Source organism: Perognathus longimembris, chromosome 11 (genome assembly GCF_023159225.1).
Source record: "Perognathus longimembris pacificus isolate PPM17 chromosome 11, ASM2315922v1, whole genome shotgun sequence".
Taxonomy (NCBI): Eukaryota; Metazoa; Chordata; class Mammalia; order Rodentia; family Heteromyidae; genus Perognathus; species Perognathus longimembris.
The window spans coordinates 16757867-16782464 of NC_063171.1; the positions used below are offsets into that span (position 1 = coordinate 16757867).

General features: G+C 33.9%; 1 protein-coding gene and 1 long non-coding RNA gene across 2 annotated transcripts in view; one reads left to right on the forward strand and one right to left on the reverse strand.

Moving 5' to 3' along the window:
* The window catches only part of Tpr (translocated promoter region, nuclear basket protein), a 54013-nt gene that overhangs the window by 12482 nt on the left and 16933 nt on the right, over positions 1–24598 (forward strand). Inside the window, exons 14-39 of the mRNA XM_048357808.1 lie at positions 353–460; positions 1671–1897; positions 2468–2631; positions 3203–3336; positions 3425–3573; positions 4550–4712; positions 6018–6152; positions 6608–6748; positions 7638–7803; positions 8933–9099; positions 9681–9833; positions 10149–10265; positions 11666–11869; positions 11946–12130; positions 12864–13011; positions 13521–13658; positions 13763–13894; positions 14889–15019; positions 16615–16825; positions 17946–18089; positions 18537–18735; positions 19409–19614; positions 19824–19885; positions 20760–20968; positions 23110–23382; positions 23959–24107. Coding sequence (XP_048213765.1) covers positions 353–460; positions 1671–1897; positions 2468–2631; positions 3203–3336; positions 3425–3573; positions 4550–4712; positions 6018–6152; positions 6608–6748; positions 7638–7803; positions 8933–9099; positions 9681–9833; positions 10149–10265; positions 11666–11869; positions 11946–12130; positions 12864–13011; positions 13521–13658; positions 13763–13894; positions 14889–15019; positions 16615–16825; positions 17946–18089; positions 18537–18735; positions 19409–19614; positions 19824–19885; positions 20760–20968; positions 23110–23382; positions 23959–24107 — 4215 coding nt within the window. The remainder of the gene's footprint in view (positions 1–352; positions 461–1670; positions 1898–2467; positions 2632–3202; positions 3337–3424; positions 3574–4549; positions 4713–6017; positions 6153–6607; positions 6749–7637; positions 7804–8932; positions 9100–9680; positions 9834–10148; positions 10266–11665; positions 11870–11945; positions 12131–12863; positions 13012–13520; positions 13659–13762; positions 13895–14888; positions 15020–16614; positions 16826–17945; positions 18090–18536; positions 18736–19408; positions 19615–19823; positions 19886–20759; positions 20969–23109; positions 23383–23958; positions 24108–24598) is intronic.
* Positions 427–18420, reverse strand: LOC125359943. The gene is made up of 3 exons (XR_007212624.1): positions 18409–18420; positions 11610–11615; positions 427–558 (listed from the first exon to the last, which is right to left on the reverse strand). It is a non-coding gene; the product is annotated as an uncharacterized LOC125359943 (long non-coding RNA).

A 24598-nucleotide genomic window follows, 5' to 3' on the forward strand; every position in this document is an offset into this window, starting at 1 on the left:
GGGAAAGGGAAAGGGGGAGGAGAGAGGGGGGTATGAGGGATGAGGTAACAAACAGTACAATAAATGTATGCAATGCCTAATGTATGAAACTAACTCTGTACATCAGTTTGATAATAAAAATTTGAAAAAATTCCCTATTAACAAGCATTATAATGAGAATTATTTGCAGGATTACAAAAATGTCTTCCTATCTGTAGAATTTTTTTCCAGATGCTATTTTTTGTAAAATATTTTATATCTATTGGTATTGAACACTATATATTTTTGTTATCCATAAACCTGCTTTATTTGTATAAATCATAGAAAGAAAGAAGTACAGAATTTTCCCTTGAATTTGTAAACTCTCTTAAAGGAGATTCAGCGATTGCAGGAAGACACTGATAAAGCCAACAAACATTCATCGGTACTTGAAAGAGACAATCAGAGAATGGAAGTACAAATAAAAGATCTTTCACAACAAGTAAGAGTATTTGACTTTTTTAAGGTCATTTTGTATTTCTGTGGTTTGGATTTTTTTTTTATGATGGCTGCCTAGTGCTATTTGAATTGGTTTGAATACTTCCCTAGCAGTTATATCCTAGTCAGTATGTTGTCACAACTCTTTTTTTAAATGTTTGGAAAAATTTTAAGTAATAGGTCCATTTGAATACATTTACAAACAACTCATTGTGTCTTGTTGTTATTTTTGTGGTTCTTGTGCCTGGCGATTGAATTTAAGGCCTGGGCACTGTCTCTAAGCTTTTGTCCTCAAGGCTAGTGCTCTACCACTTTGAGTCATAGCTCCATTTTTGGATTTTTGTGGGTAGTTAGTGTGAGATAAAGAGTCTCAGGGTCTTTGTTTTCCTGCCTGGGATTGTTTTGAACTGCAGTCTTTGGATTTCCACCTCCTGAGTAGGTTTATAGGCATGAAGCACCAACACCCAATTCCTATTCTTTTTTAAATTTATAAACACATGTAAACTTACATAACTTCCTTAAGAGTTTGCTCGCTATTGAAATAATATTGTACTACATATTTATTCTGACATTTGCTTTTTATCTTATTTTGGTTTTGATTTTTTGAAACAGTATACCCCAAGCTATCCTCCAACTCTGTTCTGTCTCCGCCTACTGAATACTCTGTATAAGGTATCCAATGTCATACTGTGATTTCACATTTGCTGGAGATGAAGATGAGAGAAGTACTGTTTGGGGCCAATCAGGCAAAAGTTAGCAAGACCCTATCTCAACAAACAAGCTAAGCTGCAAGAGACATGAGGATTGTAGACTCATGCTAGCTCGGGCCAAAACTACAATACTATCTGAAAAATAAACTGAGCCACATCTCTAGCTCTTCTGAGTTTTTAAAGTGGAAGGGCATTTGCTCACAAGCACAAGGCCCTGAGTTCAAATTCGTATACCAACAAAAAGTAAAAATGAGAAAAGAATATCGCCTAGGCTAGCTCTGAATTCCTAAGGTTGAGGCATACTTTTACTTCAGCCCATGCCTTAGCCTACTTTTATTACCTAGTACAGAAGGCATTTAGCCAGTGTTTGAAACTTTATTTTCAAGATAAGGTCTGTTAAGACAAGTTTGGTATTTTTATAACTAATGTTTTCATTTCAAAATTTCCTTCTCTTCCAAACATCAAAGCTAATGCTGTTCTGTAATACTAAAAATTTGCTTTTAGATAAGAGTGCTTTTAATGGAACTTGAAGAAGCCAGAGGTAACCATGTAATTCGTGATGAAGAAGTAAGCTCAGCGGATATAAGTAGTTCATCTGAAGTGATATCACAGCATCTGGTGTCCTACAGAAACATTGAAGAGCTTCAACAGCAAAATCAACGTCTGTTGTTTGCTCTTAGGGAACTTGGGGAAACAAGAGAAAGAGAAGAACAAGAAACAACTTCATCTAAGTAAGCAGTTGGCTATGTTTATTGAAACTTTTTAATGTGCCGCTAATAATGCTGGATATTATAGTATGGTATACTATGGTATAGAGATTTAGAAAAAGAAAAATTGAACAATAATACCTCCCTCCCCAAATAAGTAGATAATTCTAGTTCAGTCTGAAAAATGCTGTGATAGATAATGACCTGTATCCGTGAGAGGATACAGTTGGAGGACATAGACTGCAATTCAGAAATAGTCCAGGTTTCATGAAGAGAATATTGTATGAGACAAAGAGAAATGACTAACTTGGCTGTTTAGACTTAAGTAAAATTGTTCAACTTTTGCAAACAGACTTTTTTTTAGATGGTGCTACAAGTACATGCAGGACCTGAGTCCTGTATGTGAGGAATTAAAAAAAAATCTTAAAGTATCAGCTGAAGGAAAAAAGGATGAAACCAGTATGCTTAAATAAAAAAGATAGACAAGAATGCTTAAATAATTTATAGCAGAAATTTAATGAAGTCTATGCTTTTGTATTCAAGTCAACTAACTTTAGCAGAGGCTTACAAATAGAATGGCTTCTTGTTCTGCAGAATCAGTGAGCTTCAGCTCAAACTTGAGAGCTCCCTCACTGAACTGGAGCAACTCCGTGAGTCACGACATCATCAGATGCAGCTAGTTGATTCCATAGTTCGTCAGCGTGATATGTACCGTATTTTACTCTCACAAACAACAGGAGTTGACATCCCATTACAAGGTAGCTTTTTATGTGTTATTTAAGGAAGTATTTTGGAAATGTATATGAAGGAATGAAATCTGTAATAGAAACAAGAGCCACTAATGACAGTGGCAAGTGAATTATATTTATTTTGGTTATATTTTAATATTTAAACAGTAAATGACCTTTAATCAGAAATCTGACCAATCTTAAAACATGGTTTAGTAGATGTCCTTCTTTCCAGGTCTGTGTGTGTGTGAACATTCACACGCCACATGCATATGCCAGTTCTAGAGCTTGACTCTTGCTGTACTTGCTGTACTTTTGGAGCCACACCTTCACTTTGGGCTCTTTACTAGATAGTCGAAGAGAAGAATTGGATTTGTCTGCCCTAGCTGACTTCTATTATCAAGATCATCAGATCTCAGTCTCCTGAGTAGCTGAGATTACAGGCATGAGCCACTAGCACCCAGCCTATATTCCTAAGATTTTATTTAAATATGTTTAGCTTCTAGATTTAGTAATAATTTATTAGCAAAGAAACATTACATTAAAGCTGATTTATGAAATCCAGTGAAACATTTTATCAGTCTTTTTCCTTTTCTTGAAGCTTCAAGCTTAGATGATATCTCTCTTGTGTCAACTCCCAAACGTACAAGTACATCACAGAATACTTCCACTCCTGCTCCTGTGCCTGTTATTGAATCAACAGAGGCTATAGAAGCAAAGGCTGCCCTTAAACAGGTAAAGGGCATACATATTTACAATCACAGATGTTCTTAGGAGTACATTTTTAGAAACATAATGTCATCTAATAATCTCCAACATTTAGTTACAGGAAATTTTTGAGAACTATAAGAAAGAAAAAGCTGATAGTGAAAAAGTACAAAATGAGCAACATGAGAAACTTCAGGAACAAGTCACGGATTTGCGGTCACAAAACACGAAAATATCTACACAACTAGATTTTGCTTCTAAACGGTAAATTTTCTTTTTCAAAAATTAATGAAGTATATTATACTTAAGTATTCAAATGAATCAAGTTGAAGGATTACTTATAGTTATTTTGCTTTTTTGTGGACCATAGTCTAGATGAGCAGCCACAATGGTTCATTTCTTAATAGTGGTTAATATTAACTATTACTGGGCAGTGCTAAGAAGTTGAATTCATAAGTTGAGTTTCATATGAAAATGTTGCTACTAACACTTTCTGAAATTTAAAAAACCCTTTTTAATGAAGAAAAGATTTGTTTGTGCAGGTCTAAATTCTTTGGATATGTACCTGAAGATGCGAGAAATAGAAATAACCTGTTTTGTTATAAGTAGAAGAGAAAGTGCCTGATAGTCCCAGGGAGGTGACTTTCTTGGTCATTTACAAAGAAGTATTAGTAACTTTCATTCTATTGCTATTTCAGGCTTACTGAATGTTAATTTAGCATATTGAAACAATATTTACATATAATAGCTGATAAAACTGTTTTTGTAATAATAGGTAGCAGTTACTTCAGTATACCTAGTTCAGCATCCCAAATCAAAGCATATTTATTTTTTTGTGTGTTGCTACCTCAGCCAGCCATTTTCTAACCTTTCTCCCACACCAGAAAACAGGAAAAAGAATTAGGGAGGAAGGCAGGATTTTTAGAAATCCTTACCAGGCTTACAAAAAGTATTCTAAATTGCATACTATACTGTGATAGATGTCTAATGTTTCAAGTATATTATTGGTATTGTTTTGAATATGTTTTTTAGTGAGTAATATTAAAAAGCTAATAGCATGAAATGCTGTGTTAAGTTATAACTTGATTTTGACTGTTAAATACAAAGGAAAAAGAATGAAAATCTTATAACACAAGCCACTTTTTCATATTAGTCATCTAAAATGAGACTTTTACAAAATTCTGATAATCAAGGCTATAGTATTTCAGCTGTATTTGAAATACTTTTCCTCTCATACCAGATATGAAATGTTACAAGATAATGTTGAAGGATATCGTCGAGAAATAACATCCCTACAAGAAAGAAATCAGAAACTCACTGCAACAACTCAAAAGCAAGAACAGATCATCAATACAATGACTCAAGACTTGAGAGGAGCAAATGAAAAGCTAGCTGTTGCAGAAGTAAGAACAGTACCTCAGCTACTCCTTTAAATTACTAGTTGAAATGCCTTAAGTATTTGAGTATTGTGGAGTATGGGTCCTTGTTATATAATGTCTGTATACCCTACAATATCATAGTAGGTGATCATTTCTAGTAAGATTGAGGAGAAACACATTCTATTTTTTTTGTTGTTGGACTAAGATTTTCTTACAAGTCCTCCATTTCAAAATAAATTTAGAGCCAGACCCCAGTGGCTCACACCTATTTTCCTAGTTATTTAGGAGGATGAGATCTGAGGATCATGGTTCAAAACCAGCCCAGGCAGGAAAGTCCTTGAGACTCTTATCTCCACTTAACCACCAGAAAACTGGAAGTGGCACTGTGGCTCAAGTATTAGAGCATTAGCCTTGAGCAGAAGAGCTTGGTACAGCAGCCAGGCCCAGAATTCCAGCACCACAGCTGACTAAATAAATAAATAAATTTAGAACCAAGCAATCCATTTATAACAAAGACTAATATATTTTACCTGTCTGCCTCATTTAAATTATATTGCATTGTATTGTTTCTGAATTTTAGTTGAACTACAAGTATTTATAATTCACAGTACTTCCAAGTAAGTACTAATGGTAAAGGGCTATTTCTCTAATCTTGCTTTGATCATTGCTTCTAAGCTATGTACATTTCTCCCTCATCTGTGATAAACCTATCTAAGAACTAATAAGTAATTTGTCTGTTTTTGAAAGTCAGTAGACAAGCAATAGATTGACTAAGATAGAAATCCAGTTTTCTAGTTATAGTGGCCACATTCTTTCATTGTATTTTTCCTGCTCCATGGTTTTTCAGACTGATAGAGTGACTCTTATGACTGATAATTAGTATAAATCATCATACGTAAATATGAATACTTTGTGACTATTGATTTCTAAATGAAGATACTCTTCCATATCCCCTGAGAGTCTTTATAGAAGAAGATAAAAATTAATTAGGTCAGTTATTTAATAGTATGCAGATATAACTAGCATACATAGTTAGGCTTATTCTATTTCAAATTTTTGTTGCTGTTGTTTTTGTCTGGTTTATGACAGCAAAGTAACCATGAATATTTGTGGTAATTAAAAGACCTTTCATTTAATCTATTAATATTCATAACTTTGGATTTGGATATTAACATATGAACCTTAGAGTGTGATAAATTCTTTATATGATGAGGCGTAGTCTCTAGATGGTAGGATGAATTACTTAATGAAAAATGGTCCTAATTTTATAGTTGCATTATGTTTGATGCAGTATTTTCCAGTGTTTTTTCTTATGCTTGCATTCATAAGGTAAGAGCAGAAAATTTGAAGAAGGAAAAGGAAATGCTAAAATTGTCAGAAGTCCGTCTTTCTCAGCAAAGGGAGTCTTTGTTAGCTGAACAAAGGGGACAAAACTTGCTGCTGACTAATCTGCAAACAATTCAGGTAATCAAAAACTATAGAAGAAAAGTTGAAATCTAGTTTTAAGTATTATCCACGTAATTAGAAAATTGATATGTTACTTATTACCCTTTGAGTAATTAATGATCATTGTGCTTATTAAACATTTTAAATTTAGCAAGAGAATTGATTGCTATCTTGTAGTTAGCACATTTGAATCTCAGTCCTATTTATTGAGTTCTGAGTAGCAAAACTGTTGATGGGATTAGTAAATTGGTTACTTATCCTTAAAACTAGGCAAGTCTGAATGATGTGTTTTCTTCTTTCCTCCTTCGTTAAATAGTTTTAATATGAAAAGTGGCCAAAAAATACTTTGCTGTTAAATATCGTAGTTCCTAATTTCTTTATATGTAGTAGTGATCCCGTAATGCTATATTCAAATATGTTCTTTGAATTGATTGCTTTAAAAAAACTCATAAAATATTTTCTCTTTTTCTTAGGGGATTTTAGAGCGATCTGAAACAGAAACCAAACAAAGGCTTAGTACACAGATAGAAAAACTGGAAAGTGAAATCTCTCATCTAAAGAAGAAGTTGGAAAATGAGGTGGAACAAAGGCATACACTTACTAGGAATCTAGATGTGAGTTTGTTGGGTTTTGAATTTCTGTAGCTTCATAATCTGGAATATAAACATTGCCATTCAAGTTAAAAAGTGACTAAAAAATTATTTTAAACTGGATATTTCTTGCCCATGTATGCCTAGGATTTCTGGGTGTTTTATCCAGCTAAGTGTTAAAAAATTAATTTTAATTTTCTTGCCCTTTGTTACTGCAGGGAGTTAGGGGCGTGTGTGTGTGTGTGTGTGTGTGTGTGTGTGTGTGTGTGTGTGTGTGTACACAGAGCAATGCTTAGTTCGTTTAGAACTAGTTATTCCCCACTAACGAAGTACTAGTCCCAGTTTCAAGTAAACATTACTTTTCTCAATGTGGCTGCCGGGAACAGATATTGTTGCTGACTTTTTCTCAGGGTTAGGTAGGCATTCTTCGCTCTAAGCCTTTTGGATAATTCTTCTGTCTAGGAAATCTTACAAGCATGCACCTGATCACTAGCCAGAATATTCAAGGGTTCCCTTTTATTTATCTCCAGCATCTGTATCTGTACAGCTGCTTCACTCAAATATTCTTGTTTTAAGACCTTGAGTTAAGTGTCAAGCTTCACTATCTCAGGATTCTCAGATCTACGTTCTCAATCCAGTCTCATGATCTCTGTTTCTGATTTCCTGTTCCCTGTGACATATACTAGAAACTTAATAAGTTTGTAAAGTAGGGCATATTTCTTCCTGGGAACCCTTTCAGAGATAATGGCTGTATCATTTCTTTTGTCTAGGTGGGTATTTTGGGTAGTAATATAAATCTTTATCTGCTACCTTTGTTGGCTCAGAGTTCTTAAGGATCTTGAGAAAGAAAACTTCAATCTCTATGAGGGAAGGAAGGATAATCTTCATAGGTTTAATGTCTTTTTTCTTACAGGTTCAACTTTTAGATACAAAGAGACAGCTAGATACAGAGATAAGTCTTCATCTCAACACAAAAGAGCTGTTAAAAAATGCTCAAAAAGAAATTGCTACATCTAAACAGCAGATCAGTAATATGGAAGCCCAACTTGCTTCTCAGTCTGCACAAAGAACTGGTAAAGGTAAATAGACTTGTATGTATAATGTTAACTAAATAAAATGTAGGTACTTTTAGGTTTATAGCTTGTCACATAAGTCAGTAAGTACCCTTTCTCCTAACTAATAGAGAGTAATTAAGCTCACTTTTACTTGGTATAGTAAGGGTAGTTCAGAGCAGAAACTAATAAATTTGGAAGACTGGAAGATTCAAAATAATTCTACATGGCACTTGACCCCAAAGTATGTTTTATGTTTTCCAGTTCTTGAAATGTGTGTGTGCTTGTATGAATGTGTGTGCTTGTATGAGTGTGTGTACTTTTTTACAAATGGAACCCAGAGCCTCACACATACTAGGGCAAGCTTATTCCAGTGATCTATACTATCATCCTGAAATCATTGGTTGATGTTGAAAATGGTTTACTTTGCATGAGGATAACAGTTAAATTTATGATTCATCCTCTTTTGACATGAGCTTATTAAAACTGGTAAGGTTCAGTTAAAGAGCTAATTGATCTCATTGGGCTCCTTTAAAGCAATATTCTATTCCTTGCCTATTAGTAGCCTCAAATTTCATTGGCTTTTGATGTCCTTTCTATACATAACTACCCGCTAATATTTCTTAGTGATATCAGGTGACAAAAAATGTATTTTCAACTAAGTTTTCCTTTTCCATGCATTTTAGATAAGTCAAATAATAGGCTAATTTCAGGTTTATGCTTTTGATTTTTGAAAGAATAAGAGTGATTGAACCCTGACATGCACAAATGTGTTAGATGTGCACAGTATACTGAGCTGTACCCATCTCTCCTCCATTAAATAACTTAATGTTTTAGAATAAATAATGTTCATATAATAGGAATCCTTTCATTTCTTCAAATATCTACCTTAGTTTAGTAGCAATATTTAATATTTTTCTATTATATATTCCTTGCTTAATTTTAATAATATTGGGTCTCTAATATTTGAATTTTTTTCAAGGAAGTGCTAAATGAAAAAAATAACTGTATTCGGCATGGATCGAAATATACCTCAGTAGTTAAGTACTTATGTGTTCAAACTTTAATATCATCTCCTCTTTAATAGTAATCATCTCTAATTCTATCCAAATGTTAATTTACATTGTTGATTTTATAGAGGTATTATGTCTTTTAGGTCAGCCAAGTGACAAAGAAAATGTGGACGATCTACTGAGTCAACTAAGGCAGGCTGAAGAGCAAGTAAATGACTTAAAGGAAAGACTCACAACAAGTACCAGTAATGTAGAACAATATCGAGCAATGGTTACTAACTTAGAAGAATCACTGAACAAAGAAAAACAGGTATATTTGAATCTGAAAATTGAAAGCACTGTTAACTTTAAAAAAAGAAAAAAAATTAACACTGTGTTAGGAATTAATCTGACATTATTGCCCATATAGTTTGCAAAAGTTCTTAAATCTCTAAGTTTATAAAGCAAAGGAGAGAGGAAAGTAGCAAATCAGATGTTGTTAAAGAGGTATAGTATAGGAAGAGTTGGCAGTTAAGCACAGCTTTGAAGGAAGAGATTGTTTGGAAAGTCATTGATATTAGAAAGGTATTTCATGTTTTAGGATAGCTTGCCAAAAGTAGAAGGGATTCATGTGTTGACAGTGTGGCTGCCTTATTGAATGTGTGAAGTGAAATATTGAAAGATTAGTAGAGAAGCAGATATGAAAGACTTTGAATATCATAGTATGAAGTATTCTATCGGTTTATTGGGAACTACTGATATTTTCTAACAAATTATTTTTTTCTTTGCAAAAATAATGTTATGTCTTGAAAGATACTGATAATCAGTGTTAAAAAGTATATCAGATTTAGAGGAAGTAATGACATACAAATTTTTAAGTATATTTTGTTTTTTATTATTTGTAATATAAAGGTAACAGAGGAAGTACGTAAGAACATTGAAGTTCGCTTAAAAGAATCAGCTGAATTTCAGACACAGTTGGAGAAGAAGCTAATGGAAGTAGAAAAGGATAAACAAGAACTTCAAGATGACAAGAGGAAAGCTATTGAGAGCATGGAGCAACAGGTAAATTTGGTTATTGGCCTTAATAATTTTTATATCTTTGTAAGAATTGAATCTTTTTACAGTTTTATTTTGTTTCCTTTAGAAATTTAAAATCACTTTACAAAATTAGTTAGTAGAACTACAATTTAAAATATTTTGGAAACAATAGTAAGGAGTTAATATGTAATTATTAAACTTGGTTTAGATTATATCACCTTTTAACTGTTCATTTTAGCAGCAATCTTTGTTGGTAATTGGGTCAGTAAACATTTGTCTTCAAGATTGTAGTTATTTCTGGTTTTATTTTTGACTTATTTTTATTATTGTTTTACTTAGTTATCCGAATTGAAGAAAACACTTTCTAGTGTTCAAAGTGAAGTACAAGAAGCTCTTCAGAGAGCAAGTATGGCTCTGAGTAATGAACAACAAGCTCGACGTGACTGCCAGGAACAAGTAAGTGTTTGTCTCACAATCCCTTTTTGAGAATTAAGCATTGAGCCTAGAGAAGGATTCTAGACCTTATAAAAGTGCAAACATATTAATTCTTGTCCAACTTGGTTTAAGTTTAGAAATAAAAGTAAATATTGCATTCTCCATTAGCCTAGTGATCTTGACAAATAAGAAAAAAGAAAAACAGGAACTTGGTGTCCTTTGTAACCTTTCTTTCACTATTGCTGTCCTTCACTTTAATGATAAAAACTGAGATATACACAACATAATTTAGATAGATTTCATTAAAAAATAAAAACAAGTACTTGTAAAAAATATAATTTAATATATTGCTTAGCATACACAGATTTCTGTACTAAAGCATGAGAAGTTAAACCTGAATATTTACAGTACATATATGTACTTGCCCCTGTATAACAGCTTTTTGCAATGTTCTTATGAACAAAGAATTATAAAACCAAATTCAGGAGAAAGTCAGTAAAATGGTAGAATTAGAGAATGAATGTATGAATATAGTTAGTGTTCTCATGTTTAATTCAGATGATGTTAATAGTTTTTCATTTGGTTATTACCTATTGCTTAAATATATATAATATGTAAATCCATTACTTTGAAAATGAAATACGGAGAAAAGTCTCAAAAGTACATTAGTGGGGGGTGGGGCAGTGGGGAAGGTGGGGACCAGTGTCTCACACCCACCTTTAATCCTAACTAATCACGAAACAGAGTTGAGGATTACAATCTGAATAGAAAAGTTCCTAAGAGTCATCTCCAGTTAACCACCAAAAAGCCAGAAGTGGAAATATGGCTCAAGTAGAGCACTAGCCTTGAGCAGAAAACCTGGGAGAGCACCCAGGCCCTGAGTCAAATCCCAAGACCGGCCAAACAAGTAAATTAAACCAAAATGAATTCATAACAACATTGTAAATATAAATCAGGTGATATACATATTGAAGAACCCTAACCTGTCCTGCTCCACAATCTCAAATTTTTTCTTGTTTTTTTGCCAGTCCTGGGGCTTGAACTTAAGGCCTGAGCACTGTCCCTGGCTTCTTTTTGTTCAAGGCTAGCACTTTACCACTAGGCCATATTCCCAGCCCCAACAAACTCAAATTTTTTGAGTACTAGTGCTCTGAGTTCTCAGATTAGTGATATTCAGCTGAAAGATACATGCAAATTCTACAAGCTGCAGAACAGTCATTTCATTCTTTCAGATTATTCATCTTGTGTTTACATTTTAATGTCTAAGTAAATGGTGTTTATTTCTGTTCTCTGCAAGTTTGTAAGTATATTTTACATGGATGATTTGTATTTAATTCTCTTAACTATACTGTCTTCTCAAACTACTACCTACTAGCTTCATGGATTTAATCTCATACCAATGGGGAACTAATTTCTTGCAGGCTAAAATAGCTGTAGAAGCACAAAACAAGTATGAGAGAGAATTGATGCTACATGCTGCTGATGTTGAAGCTCTGCAGGCTGCCAAGGAACAGGTTTCAAAAATGGGATCAATCCGTCAGCATTTGGAAGAAACAACTCAGAAAGCAGAATCACAATTAGTGGAGTGTAAAGCATCATGGGAAGAAAGAGAGAGAATGTTAAAGGTATTACTGTAAACAACAGTAGAATGTTCTGGAGAGTTGAAAAACCAGCTGCTACCACAGACTCTTGGTTTTACAGGATGAAGTTTCCAAATGTGTATCTCGCTGTGAAGATTTAGAGAAACAGAATAGACTACTTCATGATCAGATTGAAAAATTAAGTGACAAGGTAGTTGCCTCCATGAAGGAAGGTGTACAAGGTCCATTGAATGTGTCACTCAGTGAAGAAGGAAAATCTCAAGAACAAATTCTAGAAATTCTCAGGTAAGTAAAATAGATTCTTAATACTTTATGCCTATGAAATCTACAGATGAAAAATTAAGAAAGCTCTACACAATTTTAATACAAAGCTCATTTATTGGCCAAGAAAATCACAACTTGATTAGTGGTTACTTTTGACATTTAGATACACTAGCTAAAAGTTGAGAATGACAGAGCTTAAGCAAGTTCTCTTGAAAAATTAAATGACAGATATGGTGGTACATGCACTAGGGTCCCAAGCATTTGAGAAATCCTAAATGCATATTGAAATATATGCTGATGAGTCAGGATTGTGGTTTTAGGACCAGATTGGGCTATAGAGTGAAATCCTATCTCAAAGAAAAAAGAAAGGGAGAGAAAAAGACAAAGGATAAGAATAAATGCCTTGGAGATCCTACACTTTTTTCTTAGGCTCTATCAGTTGATTGATACCCCCGCCCTCCATTTTATTGGGTTTTTTTGGAAATAGAGTCTAGCAAACTTTACTGACCAAACTGGTCTTGAACCATTAGCTTAGCTCCTTGGGTAGGCTTAAGACACTGGTGCTGTGCTTAATGATACAAGTTTATAAAAGTTTATAAAATAACAATTTTGCATCCTATTACTGCTGAAAACATACCAAAAAGAGCTTATTAAAGTAAATGATTTGGGAAGATAACCTTAAAATTATCAGTTTTTAAATACTGTATGTTGGCTTTTTATAATTCAAATGAAACCTTAAAATATTTTCCTGTAGATTTATACGACGAGAAAAAGAAATTGCTGAAACTCGGTTTGAGGTTGCTCAGGTTGAAAGTCTGCGTTATCGACAAAGGGTTGAACTTTTAGAAAGAGAGCTGCAGGAATTGCAGGATAGCCTAAATGCTGAAAGGGAGAAGGTTCAGGTATGTATATAAACTGACAGAAAGTAGTTAAATTAGAAGGAATTTATTTATGTTTTTACCCTTTCACATAACAGGAACTTTAATTTGAAATAGCATTCTTCCTAAACTCGAAAATTTATTAAGCATTTGTTAAGTACTAGTTCAGTAGACTAGTTGAGTGAAAGCCCTATACCCACACTTTCTTGTCTTGAAGTTCTAGCTGTATACCCTTCAGTATTGTGTATATTCCCTGCTCTTAGTTTGTCTATAATATTTGGGAAATTATTGTAAGAATCACATGAGCTTGTGTATATGAAATATATAGAACTATGATGGGTTTGTAATAGACTGCAGCAATCTTATCACAATTGTCATTCTGTGATTAAATGATAGATTAGTTAATCCTACAAATTATTTTTCAACAATGGAGCAAAGAGTAGTTAAACTGATAACCAACAAAAAGAAAAATGCTACAGTGAAATTGGTTATGCTACGAGCTGCTAATGTGTTCATACATTTGAAATCTACAGGTAACTGCAAAAACAATGGCTCAACAAGAAGAATTAATGAAGAAAACTGAAACAATGAATGTAGTTATGGAGACCAATAAGATGCTAAGAGAAGAGAAGGAGAGGCTAGAACAGGATCTTCAGCAGATGCAAGCAAAGGTTTATATCTTACTCATCAAGAGTAGAATTCTGTTACTATTTTTCTTATTTCATAAATAATATTTACACTGGTTTTTAAGGAGAAGTATTGACACTATTTCCAGGTGAGGAAGCTGGAATTAGATATTTTACCCTTACAAGAAGCAAATGCTGAACTGAGTGAGAAAAGTGGTATGTTGCAGGCAGAGAAGAAGCTATTAGAAGAGGATGTCAAACGGTGGAAAGCACGTAACCAGGTATGTGAAGTCAAAGCCCTTCACAAACATTGGAACACATTGCTTTAAGATTATAGGGTAAAGTTTAGAGGTTTGAAAATTACTTGAACCAGTGAAAATTGTAATTATCAGTCAAAGTCTAATATGTACCCTAAACGTATGTGAGATGTAAAAATTAAAACTTAGTTGTGAAAGTTGCAAGTACATATGGTACACTAAAAGTTATGTCATTCTCATAACAACAAAGGTATATGCTTTCACTTTATCTTTAAAATACTCTTAGAAATGAAATAGGAATTTATATACAGTTTTACTAGCACAGTTTAAGAAAATTTGTTCACTGGAGACTTTGGGCGTGGGTAGATGAAATTGTGTAGTGTAGTATGGATAGGGCTCCACACAGAAGGTTGAAACACTCTTGCATGTGACTTGTGAGTGTTCTTAACCTATAGGAGCCAGTTCTTTGTATTTCTAAATGTGGAAGTAAGACCATTCATTGCTCATGTGAAAAAACTAGTAAGAATAAAGAAGTTTCCTTAACAGTGCTCTAGAATTGTGACCATGGTTTTTACTTACAAATTGGGCTTTAGAATTTTAAAGCCCTTTTAGTCTCTATTTTATTATGCAAATCATCAGTTTGAGAACGGAATGTGATCTGCCCAAATCTAGATGCAGTTAAATTGGAAAGCATTATGTAAATTATTTTTCTCGCATATGTCACTTTAGTGAAACTGGGTTTTTAATATCAAATTCCTTTAGATTCCTTCCATTTATTTGGCCTCATTAGAAAAATCTGAAATGTTCCTTCACAACTATGAAAATGATTCGTTAATAACATTTGGTCTTTTTCTTCCATTTTGTTTAGATTTTACTAAAGTAGCTTAAGCTTTAAGTTAATTATTTCAGTACCCAATTACTTTGTAAAACACATTTAATTAAAATATTTTGCCATTTTATTACAGCATGTTTATTTCAGTTAACCTAATAAAACAAGTATGCTCCTTTACTATTGTAGCATCTAGTAAATCAACAGAAAGATCCAGATACAGAAGAGTATCGAAAGCTCCTTTCTGAAAAGGAAGTTCATACTAAGCGTATCCAACAGCTGACTGAAGAACTTGGGCGACTTAAAGCTGAAATTGCAAGGTATACAGGGAAAAGCCTTGAATCATTTACATTGAACGAAATTAAGTCTTAAGACTATTTTTACTTTCTGTATGACTCAAGTACTTCCTGGTTGAGAAAGAAGAGAAAATGTCTGCTCCTATGTACAAGCTTTATCCTGTCTTTCACTGAGGAGTGTAGCAGGCAGATTTAACAAGCTTTCTTGTATGAATGATTTCTCTAGACTTTATTTAAAGCTTTGTAGCATAAGTTTGGAGCTAAATCTGTTTTCTTAGAAAAAAATATTTTGCAGTTGGTTTTTTACTTTTGCTGTTGCCTGTATTTATTAATCTATTAAGGTTTATTTTTAATGAAGTTAGAATGAAATAAATGTATCTCCCTTAAAAATAAGACTTTAAATATTAAAACTAATATTCCTGTTTATTCATGTTGTATTCTAATCCTCCTTTTGGCACAGTATTGGGGATTGAATTTAAGACCAACCTTCTACTTGCTGTATACACCTAGATTTTTGCTCTTAGCTTTTTTCACATAAGATTTCATACTAATTTTACCTGAGCTTGACATGAATCATGATCCTCCTACTTTCCCTACCTTAGCTTCCTGAGAGGCTGAGATTTAGGCATACAACACTCTACCTAGCAGTAGTCCCCTTCTATTTTTTTTTCACTAGTCCCTTTTTATGTAATGCTTACAACTTTTAGGATGTTTTAGGATGCTTTAAGTTTTTATAATACATTATCCTTATTTATAATAATGCTCTAGCTTGTTCAATTGGAGGGATGTTGCTTCTCAAAGCTAAATAAAGTGAGATTCAACAGACTTGACTTCCTAAGGTTTCACAGAATAGATTGTTAAAACCCTACTTTTAATTCAGATCATCTGATGTGAGGTGAGTTATGATACACTATGTAGCTATATAGAGCATGGGCAAATCTAGCTTACTTCTGTGTAGCATATCCATTAAGATTGCTTTTTTTGCCTTTCTAAAATTTGTCATGCACAAGAGTCTGATTCACATTGTAAATGTTATTTTTGTAAATGGATTTGTTTTATAGTCTTCCTCAATGTTTCCTTGGTTAGGAAAAAGAAAGGTACAGCCTTAGAGAGCAAGAAGACCAGTGTTAGCATAAGCACAGAAGAAGATGAAAGAGATAAGAGAAAACAATAAAACATTAAAAAAAAAATAAATAAATAAAATAAAATAAAATTTGTCATGCACTAAAGACCATCTGGCCTGCTAAGCCTAGCATGTTTTATATCTGTACCTTTATATCAAAAGACTTTACCGATACCTAATAAAAAAGAAAAAGAGTGTAGCTTTTGTTATCTGGCAGATCTGAATTAAAATCTGGGTATCATCACTTGGTTACTTTATAAAACAGTGCATGTTACTTAAAACACTTGTAGCTCAGTTTTTGTCAACTGAAAAATGTGCTATAAGCCTGTCTTTGTAGAAGGCTATAAATTCATAAGGCAAATAAAGTGTGAGAATAGTATTTTTAATTCAAAAGGTATTACTAAATAACATAATACAAACTTCCATATTGTTTTAAAATTTGGTAAAATCTCAAATATTTAGTCCTTTTAAGAAACCTTTCCTGTGTTTTTCAAAGGTCAAATGCATCTTTGACTAACAACCAGAACTTAATACAAAGTCTTAAGGAAGACTTAAATAAAGTAAAATCTGAAAAGGAAGCCATTCAGAAGGATTTAGATTCCAAAATAATTGAAATCCAAGAAAAGGCCAAAACAATAACTCAAGTCAAGAAAATTGGACGCAGGTACAAGACTCAGTATGAAGAACTGAAAGCACAACAGGATAAGGTAGTTTGAAGAACTTTTCTTTTTAAAAACATACATATAGGGGCTGGGAACATGGGCTAGTGGCAAGAGTGCTTGCCTCACATACATAAAGCCCTAGGTTTGATTCCTCAGCACCATATATATAGAAAGGGTCAAAAGTGGCGCTGTGGCTCAAGTTGGCAGAGGGCTAGCCTTGAGCAAAAGGAAGCGGGGACAGTGCTCAGGCCCTGAGTTCAAGCCCCAAGACTGGCAAAAAAATAAAGTGAGCTAAAATCTCTATAATTCTGAATATTACTAGTTTTTAGATCCTAAGGTCAAACTTTAGCATATAGTAATCTGCAGTCTTAAATCATTAAGATTAATTCTTTAATGTGACTAAAATATTTACTATAAATTCACCAATTTGTTGGAGCAAAAAGAGCTCAAGGACACTACCCAGGTACTGAGCTCAAGCCCCAGGCCAATACACACACACAGACACGTATGTGTATGTATGTATGTCTCAAAAGGATATAGTTTTTATAATTGACCAGGCTTTATATATAATCTTTAGCAATTTCTCTGGTACGTTTGTTTTTTGTGCCAGTACCAGGGTTTGAACTGAGAGCCGCGCATGCTCATTCAGCTTTCTCTTTAATGGCTGGCATTCTACCACTTGAGACATGACTCCAGACCAGATTTTTTAAATTTATTTTCAGTTTTTATTCCCCTTCTTAGTGTTAATTGGGTTTGAACTGAGAGTCTTGCATTCATTCATTTTATTTGCTCACAGCTGATCTACACTAAATGAGTAATGTACCTGTAACCCAGCTTTTTACTGGTTACATTGAAGATGTATTCTTGGACTTTTTTGTCCAGGCTGACTTCCAGTCTCAACTACTCAATAATTCGGTAGTTAGACTACAGGTGTAAGCCACCTGTGCCAGGCCATTTTAGTATGCCTTTTTATTTTTAGTATGCTTTGCATGGAGTGTTTTACCAAAGAAAACATACTCTTATGTAATATTTTTTCTACTTGATCTCATTATTGATAAGAGATTATTATCACAGTTCATCTGCAGTGCATCATTGTTTGGTTTTCTGTTTTAATATTTACTTGCATCTAAAACCAATATGATTATTACTATAATTTATCTCTGAGGTCATGGAGTCTTCTGCTCAGTCATCCGGAGACCATCAGGAGCAGCGTGTTTCAATTCAGGAAATGCAAGAGCTCAAAGATAATCTCAGCCAAGCTGAAACAAAGACAAAGTCACTAGAGAGTCAGTTAGAGAATCTGCAGAAGGTAGGATTGAAAACAGTAAAAAGTATACTCCTTAATTCTTCTTTTCTTTCATACCTCCAATAAATTTGCGTTCTCATTGAAATATACCCAGACATACACATGTTTGTGGATGTTTGTATATATACATGTGGGTATTTGAATGTATCAACTTTGAACAGATCCATGTATATAATGAATATCTAAATTTCAAATGTCACTTCCACTTAACTGATTTGATCTCCATTTTTAAATTTTCACTTTAATTTAATGGGAAGAAAGCAAATTGTAAATCCATACCAAGAGTGAGAAAACTCTCTTTACCAGGGGTCATTTGGGCCACACAGAATTACCAGTAAAGGCAGCTGACAAGAAGCATAATTTCATAGGCCTTATGTGGTCTTTTGGCTGTATGTTCACCACTGTAGTTTGCACTGACTTAAATAGTGTATCCTATTTTTCCTTTGAAAGACATTATCTGAAAAAGAGACAGAAGGAAAAAATCTACAGGAACAAACTGTGCAACTTCAATCTGAACTTTCACGACTTCGTCAGGATCTTCAAGATAGAACCACACAGGAGGAGCAACTTCGACATCAGATAACTGAGAAGGAAGAGAAAACTAGAAAGGCTATTGTAGCAGCAAAATCAAAAATTGCACATTTAGCTAGTAAGTTTTGTGTGGGTTATTTGAACTAGGGACTAAAAGTTGATTATGTGATTTAGGCTTAAAATTAAGTGAGAAAAAAGTAAACAAGTTACCTTGTATATGTGTTGTGTTAGGCTTATTTAATTGACACACCATAGAGCAATTTTGTTCAAATGAAGAACTAATGAATATGTTTGATAAATTTATGAAATCGTCATGTGCTGGCAGATAATTAAACAATACATGGTACTGCAAATATTCTACTTAATCTGTACCAGTCCTGCTTTATGACAGATCTCGTAAATCTGAACTGTGTTGCTTAGACAACCTTCAATGAACTAGACAGCATTACATCTTAACAGTCCAAAGATTTTTGTGTTCCAGATGGTGATTGTGGAGTTCTGAACCTTCAGTGAGAGTGTTGACCAATATTCTTGAAAAACTCAGTATTACAGAGTACATGACCTTAGTCATAAATTCAGTCATGCTTAATTTTTTGCACTGTCTCAAAAGTTAAAGGTTTTTGTGCTAAGGTAGATGTATTGTACATTAAAGTAACAAGTTAAACATGGATATGCTTAGAACTTTGCTCATTGAGGTGTACAGTATATCAGGATGCTACAGCTTCAAAATGAAGTATATAAATGTTTCTGATATTTGACAATAATAGTATAATCACATGGTTACTTTTTAGGTATAAAAGACCAGCTAACCAAAGAAAATGAGGAGCTTAAGCAAAGAAATGGAGCATTAGATCAGCAGAAAGACGAACTCGATGTTCGAATGACTGCTCTTAAGTCCCAGTATGAAGGTCGAATCAGTCGATTGGAGAGAGAACTCAGAGAGCAACAAGAGAGACACTTAGAGCAGAGAGATGAGCCTCAAGAACCTACTAGTAAGGTGATTAACTAATTCTGCTTAAATGACAGATTCTTTTCAGTTTATGTTTTATTTTTAAAGTGTCTGGTAATTTAGGAGCCAGCATCAGAATAAATTTTGACTTAAAATTCCAGAATACAAAGAGAATTGACAAGAGTAAAATACTTTGGTACTATTTAGTGGGATTTTGAGTGGAAAAGGAACAAAAATCAGTAGCTTTTTCTTTATAGGTCCCAGAACAGCAGAGACAGATCACATTGAAAACTACTCCAGCTTCTGGTGAAAGAGGAATGTGAGTTTTGCTTGTTTCATAATCTGCTTTTCTTAACTAAATTTCAGGGGGAATCTATGATGGGGAGGAGAAGCAAATCAATATTTTTATAATACATGTACTAAAGAGCTATTGCTGCAGAATTATATAATCAGGTTGTCAACTGCTGTTTTATTATGCTTTCAGTCCTAGTGGGTATAGTTTAGTGACAGAAAACAGCTCGCATCTTTTAGTCTGTGACTGGTTTCTAAGACAGGCTGCTACTGATTTTCTCTGTGATGTTATAAAATATAAGTATAAAAGTCTGAGGTTAGACTAGATTTAGCCATTCAACACTAACGTCTGTTCCCATCCACATTGCCTGGATATACCACTCTCAGACATTCTCTGCAGTTTTTACTCAAATTAAAAACCTTTTCAGTAAGAGTTTTGAAATGGTGGATGAGAAGTATAAAACTATAATCTTTAAAAATATAACCTCCCGGGCTGGAGATATAGCCTAGTGGCAAGAGTGCCTGCCTCGTATACATGAGGCTCTGGGTTCAATTCCCCAGCACCACATATACAGAAAACGGCCAGAAGTGGCGCTGTAGCTCAAGTGGCAGAGTGCTAGCCTTGAGCAAAAAGAAGCCAGGGACAGTGCTCAGGCCCTGAGTCCAAGGCCCAGGACTGGCCAAATATATATATATATATATATAACCTCCCAAGTGTACACAAAACAGTGATAGAAGAAATAATTTAAAAGGTCTGACCCTATTTTTTAGGCCATAATGACTGAACACATACTATAGGAAATGTATGGGTATTGTTTTTAATACAGTAAATTTATCTTATAATAGAATTTATAATAATAACCAATGTGAATACCTTATTCTTGTATTTTGCCCTCTGTAAGTGCCAGCACATCAGACCCACCAACAGCCAATATCAAGCCAACTCCTGTTGTTTCTACTCCAAGTAAAGTGACAGCTGCAGCTATGGCTGGGAATAAATCAACACCCAGGGCCAGTATCCGCCCAATGGTCACACCTGCAACAGTCACCAATCCAACAACTACCCCAACAGCAACGGTGATGCCCACAACACAAGTGGAATCACAAGAAGGTTAGTAAACGATCATAATCTACTTGGCTTGACCACTTACACAGATTTATTTTGAGAAGATGAAAGAATCTTCTGGAATAATTGGAACATTTAAAGTTAGATATCATAGTAGAAGTTAATACTTTACCTTTTAAGATATTTATGCTTAACTTTTATTTCTTTTCATTTTTGTCATATTAAGGATCAAACTTGGGTCCTCCAGTGTGTTAGCCAAACCCTTATACCACTGAACTATGTTCCCAGCCTCTATTTCCCTTTTTAAATATTACAAGACGATCTTGCCAGTTTGCCTAAGCTGAGCTCCAACTCTTTATCTTTCTGCCTTAGCCTCCTGCCTAGCTAGGACTATGGGCATGTGCTATATATACTAGGTCAGGATACTTGACAATTCAATGTATTTCCCCCTTCTGTAAATACATGTCATGATTTTATAGACTGAAATACTCACTTCTGATGTCTAAAGAATATGATAGAAAATGAGTGCTTTAGTAAGTCAGCACTTTTTTATTGAAATTATCTGAACTTCACATTACTTTCTTCTCTTAGTCGCTTGATGCTTTGTTGCCCAGTATAGCAAATTTTGTAGTTTATAGAATTTTATAAATGCCTCTTTTACTCCCCTAGATTGACTTCCTCGAGGTCATGAGTCTATTTTTATTGATCTTTTTACCTAATCTCAAAATATATCCAGTAAAAATTGCAAAATAGTATTTCTGTAAGTTCTTATCATCCATCACAAATGTTAGACTTCAGTATGTATTTCAAGTACTTTGAAGCATATAATGTAAATACCATGAAAAAAATATTTTAGCTATATTTAATTAAATAGTTCTCAGATGGCACATTAAAAACTTTGTTTTATATTTTTGTGGAGTCTTGGTTGCTTTGTTCTGAGGTTTTTTGCATACTGCTGGGGTAAAACACAGCACCTTGCATATGGTAGGCCAACACTCTACTATGAAATACTTATCTAGCCCCAAACATTCTGTGTTAAAGTATTAAAACAAAATGATTCTTAATGAAAAACACTTGATTTGACTTCGAGCTCCTAAATTTCATTAATTTTATTTTGTTTTAATTTAAATGGAACAATAGAATCTTTTTTTAAATTTTATTTTAAAGGTGATGTATATAGAAAGGTTAAAGTTACATAAGTAAGGTAATGAATACATTTCTTTTTAAACAGTGTTACCCCTCATTTTCCCCCACTTTCCTCCCCCAACTCCTTGGCCCTCCTTCCCCAAGCTGTAAAGTTCATTTCCAACATAGTCTCTAGTAAATATCACTATTGCTTTGGTTCACCCTTTGTCCCACCCTTTATGTAATTCCCCTTCCCTTCCCCAAATCAGATAAACTAATATACAAGACTGTGGGTACAGAAATCAAAAACAATGTCAACCAAAGGGGAAAAAGAAACAGTATATTAAAACATGTAATGTAAAAGACCTCTTGTTTTCATTTCTTAGAGTTCATTTCAATAAGCAATATTTTATATTGTCATATCCACATTGCCATTATGATCCTCTGCCAAGAATATCCTAGACATATTCTGGTTATTACAAATGAGAGAAACTATGCAGCCTTTTTTACTTTGCTTAATATAATTTTTTCCAGGTCTTTACATTTCATTATGAATGGGATAATGTCATTCTTTCTGATGGAAGCATGGAATTCCATTGTGTATATAAATACCACATTTTCTTGATCCATTCATCTACTGAGGGGTATCTGGGTTGATTTCATATCTTAGCTATGGTAAATAGTGCTGAAATAAACATGGTTGTGTGGTTAGCTTTAGTGTGGACTTCTTTGTGCTCATTTGAGTAAATTCCCAGAAGTGAGATTAATGGGTCCTTGGGGAGCTCTGTGTTTAGTTTCTTGAGAAACTGCAATACTACTTTGCAGAGTGGTTGAAAAATCTAGATACTTAATTTTGCCAACAAATTATTGTATTCTATTACATGAGTCCCATAAGCAACACAAGGATACATAATACCTCCTACTTACCCAGCGTTTCTATGAGGTAAATATTGTACACAGAAACAGCAAAAATGTGAATAAACCATAGAATAGACAAAGGTTAAGTCCAGCTCTGGTTGGATTACTTACTTACATTAAATACTACTGTTACTGTTTTCTAGTAATGCAGTCAGAGGGACCTGTGGAACATGTTCCAGTTTTTGGAAGTACAAGTGGATCTGTTCGGTCAACTAGTCCTAATGTCCAGCCTTCCATTTCTCAACCCATTTTAACTGTTCAGCAGCAAACACAGGCAACAGCTTTTGTGCAACCCACTCAACAGAGCCATGCTCAGATTGAGCCTGTGAACCAAGAACTATCCCCAAACCTAGTTGAGGTTGTTCAGAGTTCACCTGTTGAGCGGCCTTCTACTTCCACAGCAGTATTTGGCACTGGTAAGTTTTAATTTTTAAGTTAGAGTAGTCCTATAGATCTTAATTTCTTACACTCAGCACATACCCTGAGAATTATTTGAAAGTACTTTTTCTACCTGATAGGATAATGAATTACTATATTCCTAATATCTCAAGTTGACAGTTGAAGGGCTGTTGACCCATTGTTTTTGTTATTAAGTAAAAGTCTTACCTGCTAGTTACTTTTGACTGATTTTTAGATGTGAGACAACCCCAAACATTATATATAACAATGTAGATTCTGAGCAGTGTTTCACTTAAGGAGTTCTGGGTTATAACGAAAGTCTATTTAAACTATAAACAGCAGTTGTATATCAGTACAATCAGTAAATTGGATACATATCTAATGAGTTAGCTGACTTAGCAAATTAGATTAGCATTATTGAGTTGCAACTTAAATTGCCATTTGTTTATTCATATGTTAGCAAGAACCAGATATGTTGATAGGCATTAATACGAGACCTGAATCATTATATTCTCATCCATACAGTTAATTATTTCTGTATGTGGAGTTATTGTTCTGGTGTAATTTGAAACTTAAATTACATTATTTCAAAGTTTCAGCTACCCCAAGTTCCTCTGTGCCCAAGCGTACTCGTGAAGAGGAAGAAGATAGCACCATAGAAGCATCAGACCAGGTCTCTGATGACACAGTAGAAATGCCTCTTTCAAAGAAATTGAAAACAGTTACACCTGTAGGAACTGAGGTGGGTATGAAATTCTTTTGTTTATTTTTACTCTTATTAATAAAGTTAAGATTTTCTAAAAGATGAAAAAAACCTTTGTGGCATAATGTACAATATGGAAAACTGTTGAAGTTAACTTCATATTTTTTTCACTCTTAGGCCTGGTATTTTTGCTGTTGCCAAAGATATTCTTTGACTAAATATATTTCCATTCCATTTTTTTTAAAAAGTAAATCAAATTCCATTTCAGAGTTTTTAATTTCAGAAATAAAGAAATTTATACTCTTGTTGACATTTCTCACTATTAATCTACATCTTTTTCCTTAAGATTAAGATAAATTAGGAGTTCAGCACAGAGGTTCACACCTACAATCCTAGACAAAGAAAAAGATCTCAGTTCAAGGCAATCCTTGGGGGTTGGGGGGGAGGCAGGAATGTTAATAGGACCATATCTCAAAGAATAAGACATACTATTAATCCCAGCTACACAAGAAGAATAGATAGAATTGTCA